Raw genomic sequence first — 18,107 nt, forward strand, 5'->3', positions numbered from 1 at the left:
CAGATGTCTGCTTTGGTGAACATCCTACTCTCTAGACCACCAACTCCAAGAGCAACAGGAGTCCTGGCATCTCACTCACTAGCTCCTCCTGCTAGGCCACAGGGACAGTGAATCAATTCAAAGGTGGCACAGGAAAGGACATGTCAAGTGCTCTCAGCCCCGCTGCTGACTTGGATCACCTGTTCCCTGATTTATTTTAGGCTTTGCATCCTTGGGCCACTAACTATTTTTGTAGCTCTTTAGGGCAGTTGTCCTGCTTGGAGACAAGAAGGTAGACAATAAGATCCCTGCTTCTGATAACTACATGGACTGAGGTACTAAGTTAATCAAAGGCAAATCCTAAGCCGGGTCCTGAGCATGTTTCATCACAGGCTTTCTAGTCCTGGGGCCAGTCCATCATCTCCTATGCAGGGGCACAAAGGGCCCAGCTAGGCCTGGAGTTTGCTTCTGCCTTCTATGCAATGAAGAATCCAGGTCTAAAGACATGGGTGGCCCAAGCAGGCAGGGAGAAAGGTCATTGAACATAAAGGGAAGAAAGGCCCACAACAAAATAAAAGAAAGAGAAGAATCTGTTTTGATGAGTCAAATCGAAGGAAGATGGGTCTCCCATATGGTCCCTGGGGTGTTGCCCCCAGGGGCAGAGGGAACTGTCAATCATAGCTACAGAAAAGGCTTAGGGGAACTTTCAAAGCAGATGAATTAACTCTATGCTGCAAAGTGAATGTGTTTCACAGGCAGCTGAGCAGAGGACCCTGCAAGGCAGGGGGCTCCAGGCCTTAAAGAGATGAGAGGGATGTAAAGGAGTGTGACAACATCTGAACCTGCTTGCCCGTCACAGCTGCACGGCCTGGATGGAGGCCATTCACAGCCAGGGGCCCCATCCACCCCCTTCTGCCTTGTTAATGAAAGCAGCATGGGGATCCTAATGACTGATCAAAGCCCAGCCAGCTTCCCCAGGCCTGATGCACCCCTGGTTCTGCTTGGAGCATCAGGGCTAGGGTAGAGAGGGCAAGCAGGGGTAGTGGGGCAAGAGAGAAGGCTGTGTAGCTGGCCTCTGCCAAGTCTCACCTCCCCCTTGCAGGAAGGTGGGAAAGCGCCACTTTGACCTGGATCTACGAGTGCAGGTTCCTCGGTCCCTGACATCATTCCCTTTACTCTGAGGGTTGTGTGTGTGTGTGTGGGGGGGGAATCAATCCAGCTCTGTTTCCTCAAAGGGCTTCCTTCTGAAGGGAACTTCTCCAGCTGAGCCTAGATGCCTGGACCTCATTTTGCCATCTTGTGCTTGCTTTCTGGTGATCGAGGAAGACAGTTCTGAGGAAACTGCCCAAGTGCCTTTCAGAGCAAGAATTGTCACGTCATTCAATGTGGGCTCCCAGCTACCTGCCTATCCATTTATTCCTAATCCCCCCTACCCACTGAGTGTCACATCTGCCAGAGCTGAAAAAGGTTCATTGAGACGACGTTTGCTTCCTGGTCAAATGTTCATGCAGCAGGGGTCTGCTGGAGATGTGCAGACAGAGACTATAAACATTGAATATCTACACCAGTAGACCAGATGATTTAAATATGTGTCTTGCCTGTAAGCCAAGAACATTTATGGAACAGTAGGCATGTGTCTGTGTTTGAGGCAGAGTAGTGTGGGGCTTGCTGCTTTGTGTTTCTCGGGGCTTGGTAAGGGTGGAGAAGCTGTTGCCCTCACTAGCAAGCCATTTCCTACAATCGCTGGTGGAGCTGCGGAAGGGAGAGCTCGGCATGGTGGGAGATGCTGCACAGGCACATGCTGCCTGACAAGAAACAGGAAGTCTTCAAGGTATTTCTGGGGGACGATGTGAATGAAGGGTACACGGCTGGAAGGACTCACAGGGTGGTTGATACCATGAGACTTCTAGAGTCAAAGTGCTGGTGTTTTACTAGTATATAATAAAGGGACAGGACTTTGAGAGTTCCATTAAAGTCGGCAGCAGCTTTGGGATAGTAGCAAAGGCTGTAAAAATCCTAGTGGCTGTTATGGCCAGGCCCACTGTGACAGAGGACAGAAATGGTGATAAAGGAAACAACATGACACATTGAACTGAGGGTCCATACATCTTCATATCCAACCTTCCTGTAGTAAACATTTTCATCAGCCAATCCTTATAGAATTCTGAGTTTGAGCAATCCACCCTTATCTCCTCAGTGCATAAAATAAGGGTCTGGATCAAAGGCATACACATAGCATATCAGAACTGAGGTGTTACTGTTTTTTTAAAAAGACAAAAAATATATTGACAAGTGAGCTAAAGAGAAACCAGAGTATGAGGTATTGGAGTTACACACTAGAGGGCGCTACCGCTTCAACAGAATTCAGCAGAAAGCCGCGGGAAGAAGGAAGTCAAGGAAGTCATCTGCTTGAAGGGATACTGGGTTGTTGTGGCTGCATTTCTAAATATACAGTCTTCAGAGCATAACAAACAGGATGATGTCCTTATGTGAAGTCACAGAGTTTCCCCCAGACAAGCTCAAACAGCCCAGAGAGGCTAGAAGCCACTTAGCCATCATACCACTTTGGCTTATGCCCAAATAGCATGGGGCTATAACCATTAATGCTTCTCTACTAAGATGGAAAAGGGAAAAAAATCTCCCTCATTTTTAATAACTTTATTCCCCAAACTTCAAAATGAAAATTGCCAAGTTAAGAACTTGCCTAGAAAAAAAATTTCTAATTTATTATAAAGAAGGTGCAGGGCTTGGGAATTTTTTTTAATGCAGATTCCTAATTTTCCAAAGTGACATTCTCCTGTGCATTTGAATAGATTATGCTCAGTATTGCTAGCCTTTAGCACAACGGGAACATTATTAAAACGATTGCCAGGGTCTCCGAGGGGCGGCTCTGCTTCTTGCTCCCTTTCTCATTTTGGGAACTCCATAGCAGAGACTGTCCATTTCTTGCCTGTGAAAGAAACTGGGTTTCCAGGGAGGTGACATAGAGTCGTGTCACACAGGGAACAGAAGTCACAAGATTAGACCTGAAGGGGTAATGAAAGAGTGGGTCTCTTTTCCTGTGAGTCCCCATTTAAGATGAGTCCCCTGTGTGCCTGACCCACGGTCCTATTATAAGGCCAGGCTTTCCCGAAGACACCATATCAGAGAGCAGCTGGTTCCTTAGGATAATGACATTACAAGGGAAATAGAGCAGAGTTCTCCCCTGAGAAGCTGGAGTTAGCTCTTGAAAGCTGAGAGGGAGGAAGGCAGGGGGACCAGCTACACGAATGCTCGTGGCCAAGCTCATCTGGAAAGCCACTCTGGCCCTAAAGGATGGGGAAAGGGACCTGTGGGGGTGGGGCCATCTGTCTCCAAAGGCAGGTACCCTAGGACCACAGAAAACAACTTTTCTTCCATGGACCAGAAGCTGCTGTGGCCTCCGTTTGGAAACCTTCCCCCTGCTTCCTCCACCCACTCCATCACTGTCTTAGCCCTTCTTCTGTAGCTTCCATCCTCACCCCATTTCTTAAGGTTGAAGAGATCGGGAGAACATCAAATGTCCTGTGTAGAGCAAGCCTGTAGAGCAAGGACATTTGCTGGATGGTCACAGAATGATGAGTGGTTTTGTACTTTCGGGGAGAGGAGTCAAAGATGGTCAGCAAAGTGGCCTCACATCATCTGGCAGCTTCCCAGAGCTGGGAGTGACATTGTTTACAGGACAGCTGCTCTGGGCTTACACTAAGCTAGGGCATCAAGAGGCCATAGGTTCTAATGTGAACAAAGTCCCCTGTCCTGTCTCCACATCTATGTGGCCCTGAGGATGATTATGTTTGAAATGCTGGTATGCAAGGGATGGAGGAGGTCAGAGGATGGTTACTGCAGAGAAGGTGGATTGACGCATAGCAGGGCTTCCTTTGGTTAAATGAAAGTAAGCATTCTAACGGGTACAATTCCCATGATACATGCCCAATAGGTAATTAGTCTACTGGTATGGACTGGCCAGACTTTGTCCTAGAGAAAGGAGTAGAACACCAGGTAAAGGGGAGACTCTCCTGTGAAAGCACAGCCCCAGAACTCAGGATTTGGAGACTTTGGGGCTGGTGGGGGCACCTAAGGTAGAGAGACAAGAAGGGATGATGGGTCTCAGGGACTCCAACAGCCCAATCCACACAAGCTAGAAACTTCCAGCGGAAAAATAAAAAAGCAAAACAAAACAAAAATCCCAGAGAGAACCAAAGTAGTGGGAAGACACTGATGTGGAAGGCCACAGGTTTTGTAACCAGGGAAGGAGTCTCAGAAGGACATGGGACTGAACTAATGATGGAAGATGGGAGCTGGAGGAGGGGAAGTGAAGACGTGGACCAAGACTCCCTCCCTCTCTAGGCGGAAGCCCAGCAGAGACCCAGGAGATCCTTTTAACAGCTGGGCACTGGTCTGAAGGGCTCAAGAGACCTGGAGCAGGGAGATCTGGTACTGGGGTAAGTGGGAAGAGTCCTGAACACTCACAAGCTGATTGAGAACATCATGTCTCAGATCTCCAGTGTGAATTTTGCCCTGAGAAGGACTAAGGGCTTTAGCTGTACTTTTCAATGTCTGCAGGATGAGAGAGGCAGACAGGTCTGTGATCACAACTCCAGACCGGATTCTCCAGAGATGCCAGGTTAAAGTGGAGGCAGGGCTGGCTGCCAGGTGCCCCTGAATACTCCAGTTCCACCCTCACATGGGATTCCCAGACCTCCCCATTCTTCGCTGGCACACTCACCTGGGGACTGTCCTGGTAGGGTGGGGGAGGGACATTCTGCGTGGCCATCATTGTCAGAGCTGGGGCTGGGGAGGCATGTTGCATCATGGGATTGATTCACATGGAGGATCTGTGGGCAGAAGAAAAGGGGCCGCACCATTAATACAGAGTACAGGTGGCTCTGGAACCAAGGAGCTCCATGGTTTTTTCCCACCTGCAACACCTGGATTTGATGGTCTATGCAGGGACTGGAGGTTCTTCAGGAGAACAAGTCAGAACTGTGGGAGGGGGCTAGGTAGAGAGGGGTTTGCTGTGCTATTTTGACTCAAAAGAAATAATATTCAAATGATATGCAAAACAATCTGTGCCCCGCAGTGATGCTTTGCTCAGCATCAACTCAGGCCTGGTTGGCAAGGGGAGGCAGTGGGTAGCTCGGCTGGTGGTACGCCTACCTCACCTCCCCCCCTTGTTGACAAGGGCACTTCCTCCTCAACCCTTCCCAGGCATTCAGGAGAACCATCCGTCAGCATTCCCCTAGGCCAGAAGCCCATCTGCCTCCAACATTCACACTCAGGGTCTCCAAGCAGCAGGCCTACCCACCCAAGTGTGCTCATCACACCCCCTAGTGGTAGCTAGGGACATGAACCACCTGCTCTCTTTAAGACCAGTTCAGAGGTGATGTGCATGGAGGAAGGGAAAGAACAGGAAAGCATTAATCACTTCCTGGTTTTCTTAGGTGTATACTGTGACCAAGTCTTTAGTTTTGGTTCAATATAGAGTCAGCAGCGTATATAGTCAGAATGCCTCTTACATAGGAGGGGACAGGCCATGAGGAAGGTAGGGGTGTGTGTGTGTGTGTGTGTGTGTGTGTGTGTGTGTGTGTGTGTGTGTGTACCACCCCATCACCAGTAAGAACTTCCCCCTTGGAGACTCAAAATTTCTCTGACTAGGCCATGGTTTGTAAGTGGAGACAGCCTGGCAGTGCCACCCCAGGAAACCGAGCGCCCGGAGAGATGCTGAGCTGTAGGGGATGCCCTGAAATATTTACAGCCAGACTCTCTCAGCCTAGTTGCTGATATGGCACTGTCCAGCATGGGGCAGGAATGCCCCATGGAGGGGTGCAAATTGTGTCCTGGGCAGAGGGGGCTGGTGAGCTACAAGCCTTGGTGAGACAGTGATCAGACCTCCCTGCCTCTCCCTGAGGGCAGGGGGGAGGGGTGTTCTACCAGTTTCCCCCTTCCCAGGACCTTCCAAAATGTCCACATACCTGAGGTCTGTAGCAACTTGAAGGCATCTCAGAGGTGCCATTAAAAAAAGATGTGGGTCTCTGGAGTGTGTGTGTGTGTGTGTGTGTGTGTGTGTGTGTGTGTGTGTACGTACACATGTGGTTGTTGTTACTTTTGCTCTTTTCAGGGCGGGAAAGAAAGGGCTACCCTGGCCTGACCCCAGCCTCCAAAGTCCCGGGCATGCTTTGACCTCGAGTGCACACCAAAGCATCGGGGATTCATGTTTCATTCAACAGATGCTTATCACATATCAACTCTGTGCATGGAACTGCACTAAGGAGTGGGGTGGGATGGATGAATGAGGCCAGATCTTCTCTCCTGAGGGTGTGGTTGGGAGAGGGAGGTGATAATTTGGCAGCAAAGACGAAAGTAAAGTGGGGGTTCGGATGACCATGCAGGGAGCAGCAGCTTTTTCTAGCCAGAGCAGTCAGATCACCATGGCTTAAAGCCTGCACTTCTCTCAGTCAAGACCTGCCTCAGAGGACAGGCCATGAGGCTTGCCCTGCGTCCATCTCAACATGACGGGCACTGAGACCCAGGCCGATCTTTGCATAGGAGCCTAGGAGAGAGCAGAGTGGGAGAGCCTGTCTCCTCTGTCAGGGAAAGGATGAAGATTTGTCTTCATCACCAGGCTTTGTGTGGGTTGCTGTCAGCCATAGTAAGCAAGGGCAGACTAGAGAGAATTCCAGAAGGAAAAGGAGGAGGCAGGATATTTCCTTTCCCTCCTTCCTCTGTGTAGTGCTAGAGATGGATCCCAGGACTTTGTGTTGTTCTAAGTATGAACCCCACCGCTGACCTACATCCCTAGCCCAGAGGCAAATTTTTTGAGACATAAGAAAGACCGTCCAAATGAAGACTCTTGAAGGGGGCCAGGTGTGGTGGCACACATGTGTAGTCCTAGCACTTGGGAAGCAGAGGCAAGAAGGCTCAGCAAGTTTTGAGGGCAGCCTTGTCTACATAATGAGTTCTAGGCCTGTAGGGCTACATAGTGAGACCCTGCTTCCCTACCCGGTCTGCCCCCCCAAAAGACCTGACACTAAAACGAGTATATGAGCTCTCTTTTAAAACCTCAGAGAATAAGGAAATAGAGATCTTGGGGTATGTTAAGAATTTTGTCAGATAAAGCAGCCTTGATTACCTAGGATTTGGGGTGTCAGTTGGGGTGGGATTGAGACAAGAGCACCAATCTTAGATGTTCAGTGACTGGTAAGGGCTATAGGGCTGCAATGACAGAATTCTCCAGGAGAGGGCGCACAGAGCAGAGACAAGGCTGAAGCAAAATCTAGGAAGAATTTCCTCAGCCTGTTAGGGCACCTGTTTCTTTTTCTTTTCTTTCTTCTTCTTTTGGATTTTCGAGACAGGGCACGGCTTCACTGTACAGCCGTGGATATCCTAGAACTTGCTCTGTAGACCAGGCTGGCCTCGAACTTACAGAGATCCGCTTGCCTCAGCCTCCAGGGCAGCAACTGTTTCTTTTGACATTGGCTTTGAGTCTTTTGGTAACTTCATTCCTTAAAGGAGAAACTCATAGTGACATCAAGGCAAAGAAAACTCAAAGAAACCCAGGAGAATTTGGTTAGACAGAAAAGTCATAATCCCCCTTTTGCTTACAATCCCACAATCAGGATCAGTTAAGACACTGTCCCTCGTCTGCTGCAGAGCAAGGAAGGATAGCTACTAGTGCTCTGCTCCTAGAATCAACCACCCACGAGGTGGACATTTTTCAGTTCTGAGCCTGCCAGGCTGGGCAGCAGGGAGCCTAGATGGCTCTGGCCCCTCCCCTTCTCTGAAGTCATGGTAAACCCCTCAGCCACTTACTGCCCATTGCCCTGTAAGGATTTCTTCTGCAAGAGAAAGGGAGGCCTTTTCAAAAGAGGCTTAAGTTACTCTCTCAGCTTGCACAAGAAGCACAGAAGTTTCTGGAAACTTGACCCTCTGGATCTCAGCTGCCATAAGACCCCCCGCCACACACACACACACACACACACACATGTTCATCCCAGGAGGCTAGCTGTACCCTTAATCCCTCTACTCACACATGCACCCCCATGCTGCTTGATCCCCCTCAAAAGGGCATAGATCCCATCCTGGAGAGGAATATGGGGATACGACTGATCCTTCAGGGTCTGGATGTGGGGGAGTCCTTCAGCAATAGTTGGGGGTCTTGAACCTGCTCTGGAGCAGTTTCTTTGGCAGCAGAAAGAGGACCCAGTTTAGAGCTCAGGCCTCCAGGGTCTGTGGGGTGGTTGGTCCTGTCCAGAGGCTCTCTCATTTCTGTCACCAGACACCACACCAGAGTATTCAAGGGACCACAGCCAAGGCAATAATTGGAGGGCTCTGAGGAATATTTACCCTGGAGCATTCCTCACCCTGTAGGCTCTGCTTGAGAATTTTCTCTTTAATGCTGAACCCTTTATTACAAGGCAGCTATGGGTTGGGGGAATCCCATGCAAGCATTCAATGTCACAAGACATCCAGGAGGATTTGTGTCACTGGTATTATCATCAAAAGGAACCCAAAGTGCCATTTTGAAGTGTGTGTGTGGGGTGGGGGGACTAGGGCCACAAAGGTGGGCACAGAAGAATCTCCACTTTGGGAAACAGGAATGTGTAGCTTAGGGAAGCCCTCTCCCTGCCTTCTTGGCTCCAGCTACCCAGAGCCAGCACCATGATGCCCTCAGACTGGAGCACAAACTCCAGAGTGTTGACAAACACAGGCTCAGGGAAAAAAAAAAAAAAAAAAAATTGCCAAGCTCGTTAGAAGGAGCTCATTAGGACTTGTTGACATGAAACCCATTAGACCAATTAACATTCCATTAACAGCCCGGGGCACCAAGGGGTTAATGCTGCTGGGCAGTAATTGGGCAGGGGTGTAGGGGTTGGAGGCTCAAGGCCTTAAGGATGAGAAACAAAGTCTAATTGGGAACTGTCTTGCCAGCTGGCCTGACAGCATTTGTTCCTGGCCCCTGACCCTAGCTGGGACTAAATTGTATCCTCGCATCCGGTGCTGAGGTAGGAGAAGGAAGGAAAGCCTAAATTTGCTCTGGGCCCTCCCTGTCATGCTTGCTCCCCTGCTTCAGCCTGGAGACTGGGCAGGTGGTTGGCATAAGGACAAGGGGGAGGGACACTTCCACCCTCTGACCCTGGTGTTCTGTGATATTCCCTCCTCCTCCCCCTGTGGTCTTGTTTTATTCATTTTATTTTATATTTTATTTTATTTTTGAAAAAAGGGTCTCCGTGAGTAGCCCAGGCTAGCCTCGGTCTCAATCCTTCTGTCTCGGCCTCTAGAGTGAGTCCTGGAATTGCAGGTGTACACTACCACATCTGGTTGGTCCATTATCGTTTTTTTTAGCTCTGGGAAGTGAGTGCCCTCTCCTCTTCAGGAACTGGTTTTCTGTAATGTTACTTTTCCCAAGTAGAAAAACATGGGAAGTTTCAGAGCCTAATGAATCCTTGGAGAGTTGGGGTGGTCCTGGGTGTTCTGCCCACCCTCGAATAAGCAGTTAAGAGAGCTCCCAAAATGTCTTCTAGGAGTCCTGTTTTCTCTCCCCCCCCCCTACCCTTTCCCTTTCTCCCTCACTTCTCTCCCCTCCCCCTCCTTCCACGCCTCGCTTCCCTCCCTGCCTCTCTTTTCCCTCCCTCCCTCTCTCTCTCTGCCTTTCCATGGGTTTCCTTGCTCAGTACAAGTAGAGCCTATGGAGGCCTGAGTCTCAATTTCCCAATCTGCAAAATCCGTTGAATAAGATTTACAAGGGCATCCTCAGCTCTTAAATCTCAGGCTCTAGTCTGTGCTTAGGGTCCAAAAGGCTAAATTCTACAACCTATAGACTTCCTTGTACAAGTCACTTTTCCTTTGGACTGCAGAATAAAAGAAGCCCCAACACCTGCACCCCAATATGTGCTTACTGACGGGAATGCTAACAACTGGATTGTAGCTTCATCCAAGGGTCAGCAGTTCCCCCATTCCTCTTCCTCTCCCACTTCGCTTGCAAGTGGGGGAGGGTCCTGAGGCCAGCGAAACCAGAGAACCCTCTCTCATCCTGGTCCATAGCCTCCGAGGTTATTCCTCCACTTGCATGCCCAAAGCCCTCCCCTCTCTGTACAGCCGCCCAGAGCAGCGGTTCTGACAGTTCTGACGTCTAGACAGACTTGCAGGAGGCTGGAATAACACTGTGAGCTAGGTAGGAGGAGCTGACAGGCTGCATTAGTGACCTGGCTGGCTTTAGCTTCTCCCTGGGGGCAGCTGTCTCAACCTTGGCACCATCACACTTTCTTTTCCTTCCGCGACAAGGCTTGTCCCCTGCAACAGCCTCCAGTCCATCTCCTTTCCCAGAAGCCACCTGTAGGTGGCGTTGTAAGGCCCCTCTTTAATTGCATTATATAATATAACCTGTTTACTAAATCAAGTAATCAGTCGCCTTAGGATTTACAGCTTTGGATGTGTATAGAGAATTGGACTTTGAGTCAAATTTAAAAACAAATAAAAATGAGAGGCAGCTGTTGCTGATAGTGTGATATTCATCTTTTGGAAACAAATTCACCCCAGTGCTATAAATTATGCCTGGAAAAAAAGTGTTGTTGGTGGGAAGGAATTGGCTAGGTCTCCTCTGCTGGCAACTCAGAGCGATGAATCTTGAAATAACGGTGTCAACCTGTCACTGATTTCATGTGACTCTGTGGATTTATCTAAAGAAACGCAGGCTTGCACGCACACACACACACACACACACACACACACACACACACACACACACACCCGGCTCCTTAGGTCTCTGTAAATCTCAGTAAAGACTAGAAACCACACACTGGAAGCTGAGAGTCTACAGGAATTTTGTGGTCCCTCGGATGGATGACTGGAGTTAGAATAGAGAACAGGACAGGACAAGTCTGAGGCCAGTGGGGGATGAAGGAGGATGGAGTAGAAATGAGATGCACCAGAGGGCTACAAAAATCTAAAAGGTAGGTTTCCTGATTGAACTGTTTTCAAAGGAGGGAGACATGCAAGGTCTTTATGGTGGGAGCTGAAGAATTCTTGGAGAAGACATAGGTACCCTAGGACCCTGGTCCGTGAGTTATCACAACTCATCAAATGACGCAGAGTCCACTGTACAAGATGACTCATGAGAGCATTGCTAAGGCCAGAAGAAAGCCTCAGGACCGGAAGTCTGGTGACACGAAGGCCATAACCTAGCTGGCACCACTTCATACTTTCAGGATGCTGGGGCTAATGGCAGTCTTTCATTTAGTCAGATCAAGCTCAGACTGGCTCTTGGAAGCCAGGCACAGGATCTGTGGTCATATCACTAAGAGAAAGATGTGTGGGGTAAGCACTGGGAAGTGTTTGTTCTCAGGTCTGATCCTTCCACTTCTGTGTCCCAAGGTTGGCTTACTCTACAGTTACTCAGGTCCCAGGACACACACTGGCCCAGAGCCTAGGTTCTTGAAGAATGACACAGCCAGAAGAAGGTCCCCTTCTCTAGTGCCTCCCTAGATCCTTCTTGGGACACTCAACAAGTGTCTACAGACCTGAGCAGGAAGTAGCTATAACAGCAAGACCACCAAGCCCTCTGGCCACCTATAGCTTGCTATGCTAGCACTCCTTTGTACCTTTCTAGGGTTTCCTGCATAGAAGGTGGTGCCAGGTCACACCCTAGTATCATGATGCTGGTCTCCAGGGAACAGTGGGTACACAGCAGATTCCTTAAGAGATGTGAAAATCCTTTTCTCTCTCTCCTCCATCAGCCCTAAGTGCCTCATGGAACAAATGAGTAATGCAGATGGCCTTCCGGCTCCCTAATCCCAAGGAGCCGTCCCAATTCCAAGGCCCTCCTCACATCAGCTTTCTCTACCCCAAAGTCCACTTTGTTATTTGCCCTTGTCTGGAATAACAATAGGTCACCATGTAAGTGGACAAATGAGTCTTTTTTACACAGCCATTTATGATCCAGCCTAGAGATGAGTGCCAGTTTGCTCTAGAAGCCAGCTCTGGAGTGTGTGCAGGGTTATTTTTCCACTCTTTATCACTTGGTATCTATCGAATTTGGGAGGGGGTGCTTAGTGGACCCATAAGGCAAAGAATTTGATTAAACAGGGTATGGGCTGGGCCCCCAGCATTTGCTGGGAGTGCTGGGGATTACTGAGAACCACAGTGCCTCATCTCTGCCCTCAGCATCTCCTCACTCCTCACTCAGTGGACAGAACTCAATTTCCTTGGACTCCAGTCTGGCCAGGTGTCCCACAAGGAGCCTGGTGTCATTCTCTGTCACTAGGGGGCACATAGTTCTAACTCACAGAGGTCCCAGCTTATTGGGGTCCAGAGTTCACTGACTACCGTCTCCCCTCAACTTTCCCTCCAGTTCAGCCATTCTCCAGCTTGGCCTGGAAACACAGAGCAGGGTTCAGAGCGCCCCTTCTTCAGCTGCTCCCACTTGCTAACCAGCTCAGCAGAGTGGTGGGGCCTCTGTCTGCCTAGCTGTCACACCTTCAGTGGCTTCAAAAAGCCGCTGATATATTTTACAAACTGAAACAGCAATTTAATTCCCCCTGATAGCAGCAATTGTCCATTAGATCCTCCTACTGAGGAGCTTAACAATAATTCCTTTCATCCAACTGCTTGCCTCTTCTTGATCTGAGAATCAATCCCATAAATAGCAGGCAAGAGTTTGCACATTACTCTCCCCCTCCAGCTTTTAGCATTTTGATGAAGATTCTCATCTCTTCTTTAAGCACTTTACAACTTGGCAATTTTTCTCCCTTTGGTTCCTTTAAACAAAATAAAACAACACAAAACCAGAAAGGGGTGGTTGGGGTGGTGAGGGGGGGCACGTCGGCTGTAAGGGGAAGCATGGCACTCGCTCTCAGCACTTTCTCAGGAGAAAGGTTTGTTCTTCCTGCTGCTGGGAAGCAGAGGATGGTTCCGTTACTTCTGATGGGTTAGGCTGCTGAAAGGGGGGACCACTCTGCCCTAGTAGGGTATTGTTAGCCTCTTAAACTTCACACTTACTGAAGCTGGGTCTTGCTTTAATCAATGATGTTCAATTTACAGAAAATTCCCCCTCCCCAAACACTCAAACTCTGCCTTCTATCGTGCTCAGAAATGAAAGTCAGGGGAAGCCCAGCCGCTGGCCTGGGGTGAGGGCCTCAGTCAGTTCTCTGCCCACCCCTCAAGCAACCCTCTCACCTAAAAACAGAATTGTGAGCTCTCTGTTTTGTTTTAAAACAGATGCTAAAGGCTCACCGGAAACTATTGAGAATGACAGCGCTTTGTCACCGGAGTGGAGGGAGATGCTGAGGATACCATGGGTGGGAGAAAGAGAGGAACAGGCAAGGGGGGAGGGGTTGAGGCCTTTGATTCAGTCTTGTGTCTTTTCCTTTGCAGTACCAGTGATTAGCCACAGAGGAGAGCCCTCCAGATCCTCCACTGGGTGTTGGCGACAGAACATTGCCAGGGCACGGGGGAGATCCCGCTTGGCCTCCTGAGGTACCACCACGTGTTCTCTCTTGTCTGCACACATGAAAAGAAACAAGTCTAAAGATGAACCCAGGGACTCAAAAAAAAAAAGTCCCCCTTGACAAACTCGATTCCCAGGTATATTATTATTTGTGGAGAGCTGACAGTAGCTTTGGGAACAGAGCTGAGAAAACAACACAGGCCTGGCCCCTAAGGCTCACAACTCAACAGAGACAAACAGCTTAGAGGCTGGGAATCCAGGATGATGGAAGCCAGATGTCTACCTTCCTGATGCTCTGCCCGCCTCCCTTCACTAGTCTGAGGGCTGAGGCAGTCCATCAACTCAAGGAAGAGGGGAAGCAGCAAAGGGCTGGAGCACAGGCATGGGACTCCAAAGCCTTTTCAGCCTATTAGCCGACAATCTCAGATTCCCATTGAGCCAGGCCTCTCCCTCTCTGAGAAGCCCCAACCTATATCCTCTGTCTGAATGAACCTGGTCCTAAGTCTTTAAATTCACCTCCAGGAGCAAAACAAAATGGTGAAGAAGCAACTTTTTGGAAACTCCTGATCTCTGGGCTGAGCTCTGATTATCACCACCAGCTTTTGTGTTCTCATCATGGGGTGCCTACTCTGGTCTGTCCTACTGCTGTTAGAATGGGGGCATGAGCCTCGTCTCTACATTCCCGATATCCCAAGAAACAGCCCACAGAGGGAGGAGGATGATAACTCTCATAGGAGGGGAAGTGAGTCTTCCTGGGCCCCAAACTCACACCCCTCCTGCCAAACATGTCCTCTGTCCCTGTAAGATGTGCCCTCTGCACTTTGTGCTGTGTTTCTTGTCCATTAGGGCAGTATTCTATATTTCACAACCCTATCAATTCCTTCATCAAATTTTTCTCCAAACACTATTTGACCATGAAGCCTTCCTTTCCATTTCACCCAGGCCACCATCATTCCAAGCCTTGCTTGCTACAGGGAGATATGGTGCACCACAGCAGGGCAGATTGCTTCATACAGTCCTAAATCATCATAAACTCCCTTGTCTACCACATGTCCTTTCTTGCCCAGTGACCTCTTTGCTCCCCAGCATAAGTAAGCTCATGGCTATGGCTGCCATGTTCCAGGTATTTTCTGCTGGGTAAAAGTGTATGCAACATGAGTTCACAGGTCTCTTCTCCTCATGCACAGCCCTGTATTGGCTACAGATCCATTTCCCTGGCTCTATAGGTCCAGCTGCCATGTAGACCTAGACCTCAGTGAGGATGAGTTTGTTACCCCCATCCTTGTCACTAATTTTGATGAGGGCAAGACAGTAATATGGAATGAATAACAAACACCATTTGTCATGCCCATACCTTCAGTATGAAGGTTTCGGGGGTAAAAAGTAGGAAAGGAGCCCAGTCTAGAGAAGACAGAGAGCTCATGAAAACAAGCTGCCATCTTGGTCTTGTCCCTCCACTGAGGCTGTCATTTGATTTTCATGTAGTCCGGACTTCTGAAAAAAATCACATCATGTGGAGAACACTGCTTCTTGTCTTCCGTGCGATGTGGGTGTAAGTGACAGCTAATGCATGTGCTTCCCATACCTTCCCACAGTGGGGCTGCTGCTTCCCTTCCCTGCTGTTCCTTCCTGTTGGTGCTCTTATCCTGGTAGCAAGCAGTGCTAGTCCAAATGTATGCAAATATTTGATTGCATATTGCTCTTGTTATTTTATAGAAAAATGAATGAGTAGGAGATGAGAAAAGAAAGTGCTGATACCAGAGATAAAAATAGGTGTGTGTGGGGGGGAGCGGTGTCTTGTAACATGATAAAACCGAGACAAAGATGGAAGGCATTTAGTGTGCTGATAGCAGCAGATCTGCAGTCTCCTTCACTGGACTGTGTGCTCAATCAGGAAGGAGAAGAATAAAATCAGAGAATGAACATGAGATAATGAGTGTCTGGTGGAAGACTGCGTCTCATCTGGAGGCCATGCATAGTTGGGAACCTGATGCTGTATTTCCCTGTCTGGGAGGAACTCGGAAAGCACACACTTTAGGCTTAAGGCCCAGTTCCTGACCATACATGCCACCATTGCAAGCCAGAGCTCTGACTAACACCCAGCCAGGTTCTATTAGTGCCTCCATGTCAATCTGTACCCAAGCCTTGCTAGGGAGTAGGTGGAGTAAGGGAAGGGAAATCCTGTCGTTAGCTATTCTATCTCCACATGGTCTTCTTTGCCACCCCACCATGTCTTTCCTGGACCATCCATGGTTATTAAAAATAGTCTCTATTCTAAGATGATCCAAAGGCAGAGTCTCGTGTCTCTTTTGTACCCCAAGTTCAGTGATACTAGGTGTTTTAAGCCAGGGAACTCCATCATTAGGAAGTGTCCCTTTCTGTCATATCTGCCTAAGTTCTGTCTCTTCCCACAGAAGCCCCCTCTGCTGTGCCTTTCCCCTGAGCCTTCTCCTTCCTTCTCAGCCCAGAAACACTCCAGGCAGCAAGCTGCATGGGCAACGGAAAGAAACATTGTCGCGGAGGTTAGTGATAGTATTATTTCTCATAGCCTCTAAAGCAGGAGCCATTAGACACGAGGGCAGAGCATGGGCTGTTTTGCCTCCCACTGGCTCCTGGCTTTCTCTTGCCAGCCCCCTTCCCTTTCACCCCACTCTTAGGAAGGAGTCTGAAGTCCTCTGGCTTCTACCAGGGAAACCTTTAGTCATGCTTCAACCCTTCCAGCTGCATCAGAGCCGGAGACGTGTTTCATATTGGCAGCAGACTCTTTGAACACTAGCAACTTGTCTGAGAAGTGTAACTCACATGGAACCTTTGCAATGATGACTAATTTCCTATCATTATGATGTTGATGGAAAAGAACTAACCCTGCCTTCAGCAAGTTAAAAATTGTGCCTCTTTCCCTCCTTCTTTCTCCTAGAAGATAAGCCTCCTCCTATGCCAGGGCAAGGATCAGTGGATGGGAGAAAGAGTGGAGAAGATAATTTTGCCCACTGGTCCTTAAGGACCAATTAAGAGGCTCCGGCTTACAACAGACACCAATCTCCTGGGAGCTGAGCATCCTGGGTTCACACTGCCAAAGGTAAAGGACTTAAGCATCTTGACTCACCTTGTCCAGAACAGGGTGACCTAGGCAGGCAGGGAAACTGAACTGTATGGGGGAGGTCATCAGGATGGGAAGGATGTAAGTGGGATTCTCATCCAAGATGAGACCCTCCAAGGGCATCAATTGCCAAGACAAGGATAGATGGATACTGCTCTTTACAGGTCTCTATGTGCTTTCTTCTTTCTGAGGTGCCTGGCTGTATGTGGTCAGAGTCTCTGCTCTGGGGCATTCAGAAGGCCAACCTCCTAAGTCCTTGTCCTGGATTTGTACAAGGGAGAAAATAATCCCAATGGGAGACTTGAACCACTAGGATTATTTCTTTAACAAGAGATGTATGCATGTGTGTGGGCTTAAAAAAAAGGGGGTGGTGTAGTGTCCTAGTTAGGGTTTCTATTGCTTTGACAAAACACCATGACAAGAAAGCAAGTTGGGGAAGAAAGGGTTTATTTGGCTTACACTTATATATCATTGTTCATCACTGAAGGAAGTCAGGACACGAACTTAAGCAGGGCTAGAACCTGGAGGTAGAGCTGATGAGGCCACAAAGGATGCTGTTTACTGGCTTGCTCATCATGGCTTGCTCAGTCTGCTTTCTTATAGATACCAGTCCACCCTCGATGGGCAGACTCATGGACACAATTTCCTCAGCTGAAGCTCCTTCTTCTCTGATGACTCCAGTTTGTGTCAAGTTGATACACAACCAGTCAGTACAGGGGAGTAGGCAGGATGAGTAGAGAGAGAGAGACAAAGATACAAGGAATCCCATTTCAGAGGAACTGGGAAGGTCAAAGACAGTGGATGCTGGGCAGATAGAGGGCTCATAACAATGATCCACGGCAGGGAGATGGCTGCCATGCTGTCCTGATTTGTACACCAGCTTTCCCTTCACTGTTTCTGACCTGGCTCAAGAGTAGTGGGGATGCAGGTACTAGGGCTACTTGTTAGAGGGACTAAGAGAGCTAGTTCATGAACAACCAGGATCTCTGACTTCTCAGAGAAATATGTCCAGGTCAAGCAGCAAGTTCGCTGGTTATAGGGTAATTACTAGAACTCAGGTTCCAAATAGCAGACTCAGTAACCAACTACCAGGTTGCAGGTACTGCGTGAGCCATGGATGTGCCCTACAGAGAAGATAGAGACTATGGGGTGGATTGGGGTGTGGGTGTATGACTAAAGAAACAATAAAATGAAAATTTCCCTGAGCTGAAGCCAAGTAGTTAACTTCAGATTCAAGAGGATTCCAAGGGCTGGGGAAGAGAAAGACGAAAGCAAAGCAAGCTTCAGGTCCTAAATTATACCAGTACTGAACTCCAAAGAAAGGGCTGAAGAGATGACTCAGTGGTTAAGAGCACTGACTGTTCTTCCAGAGGCCTCAGGTTCGATTCTCAGTATCCACATGACAGCTCACAAATGTCTGTAACTCCAGTTCCAGGAGACCCAACCCAAATGGTAAAACGTCAATACACGCTGCCCACAGTTCCCATGGATATCCACGATCAATAGACGACAAAGCATCTTCATGAAGGCCTAAGGGGCAGAGCTGAGGGAGCTCCTCAGCGGCACAGC

General features: G+C 48.8%; 1 protein-coding gene across 2 annotated transcripts in view; it reads right to left on the reverse strand.

Annotated features, from left to right (window-relative positions):
• The window catches only part of Pknox2 (PBX/knotted 1 homeobox 2), a 260,987-nt gene that overhangs the window by 69,333 nt on the left and 173,547 nt on the right, over positions 1 to 18,107 (reverse strand). For both annotated transcript variants that reach the window (XM_051197087.1, XM_051197086.1), the window contains one exon: positions 4,724 to 4,832. In XM_051197087.1, the coding sequence (XP_051053044.1) occupies positions 4,724 to 4,810 (87 nt within the window). In that variant the 5' untranslated portion in view covers positions 4,811 to 4,832. The remainder of the gene's footprint in view (positions 1 to 4,723; positions 4,833 to 18,107) is intronic.

The sequence above is a fragment of the Phodopus roborovskii genome, unplaced genomic scaffold, assembly GCF_943737965.1.
Source record: "Phodopus roborovskii unplaced genomic scaffold, PHOROB, whole genome shotgun sequence".
In the NCBI taxonomy this organism is placed as follows: Eukaryota; Metazoa; Chordata; class Mammalia; order Rodentia; family Cricetidae; genus Phodopus; species Phodopus roborovskii.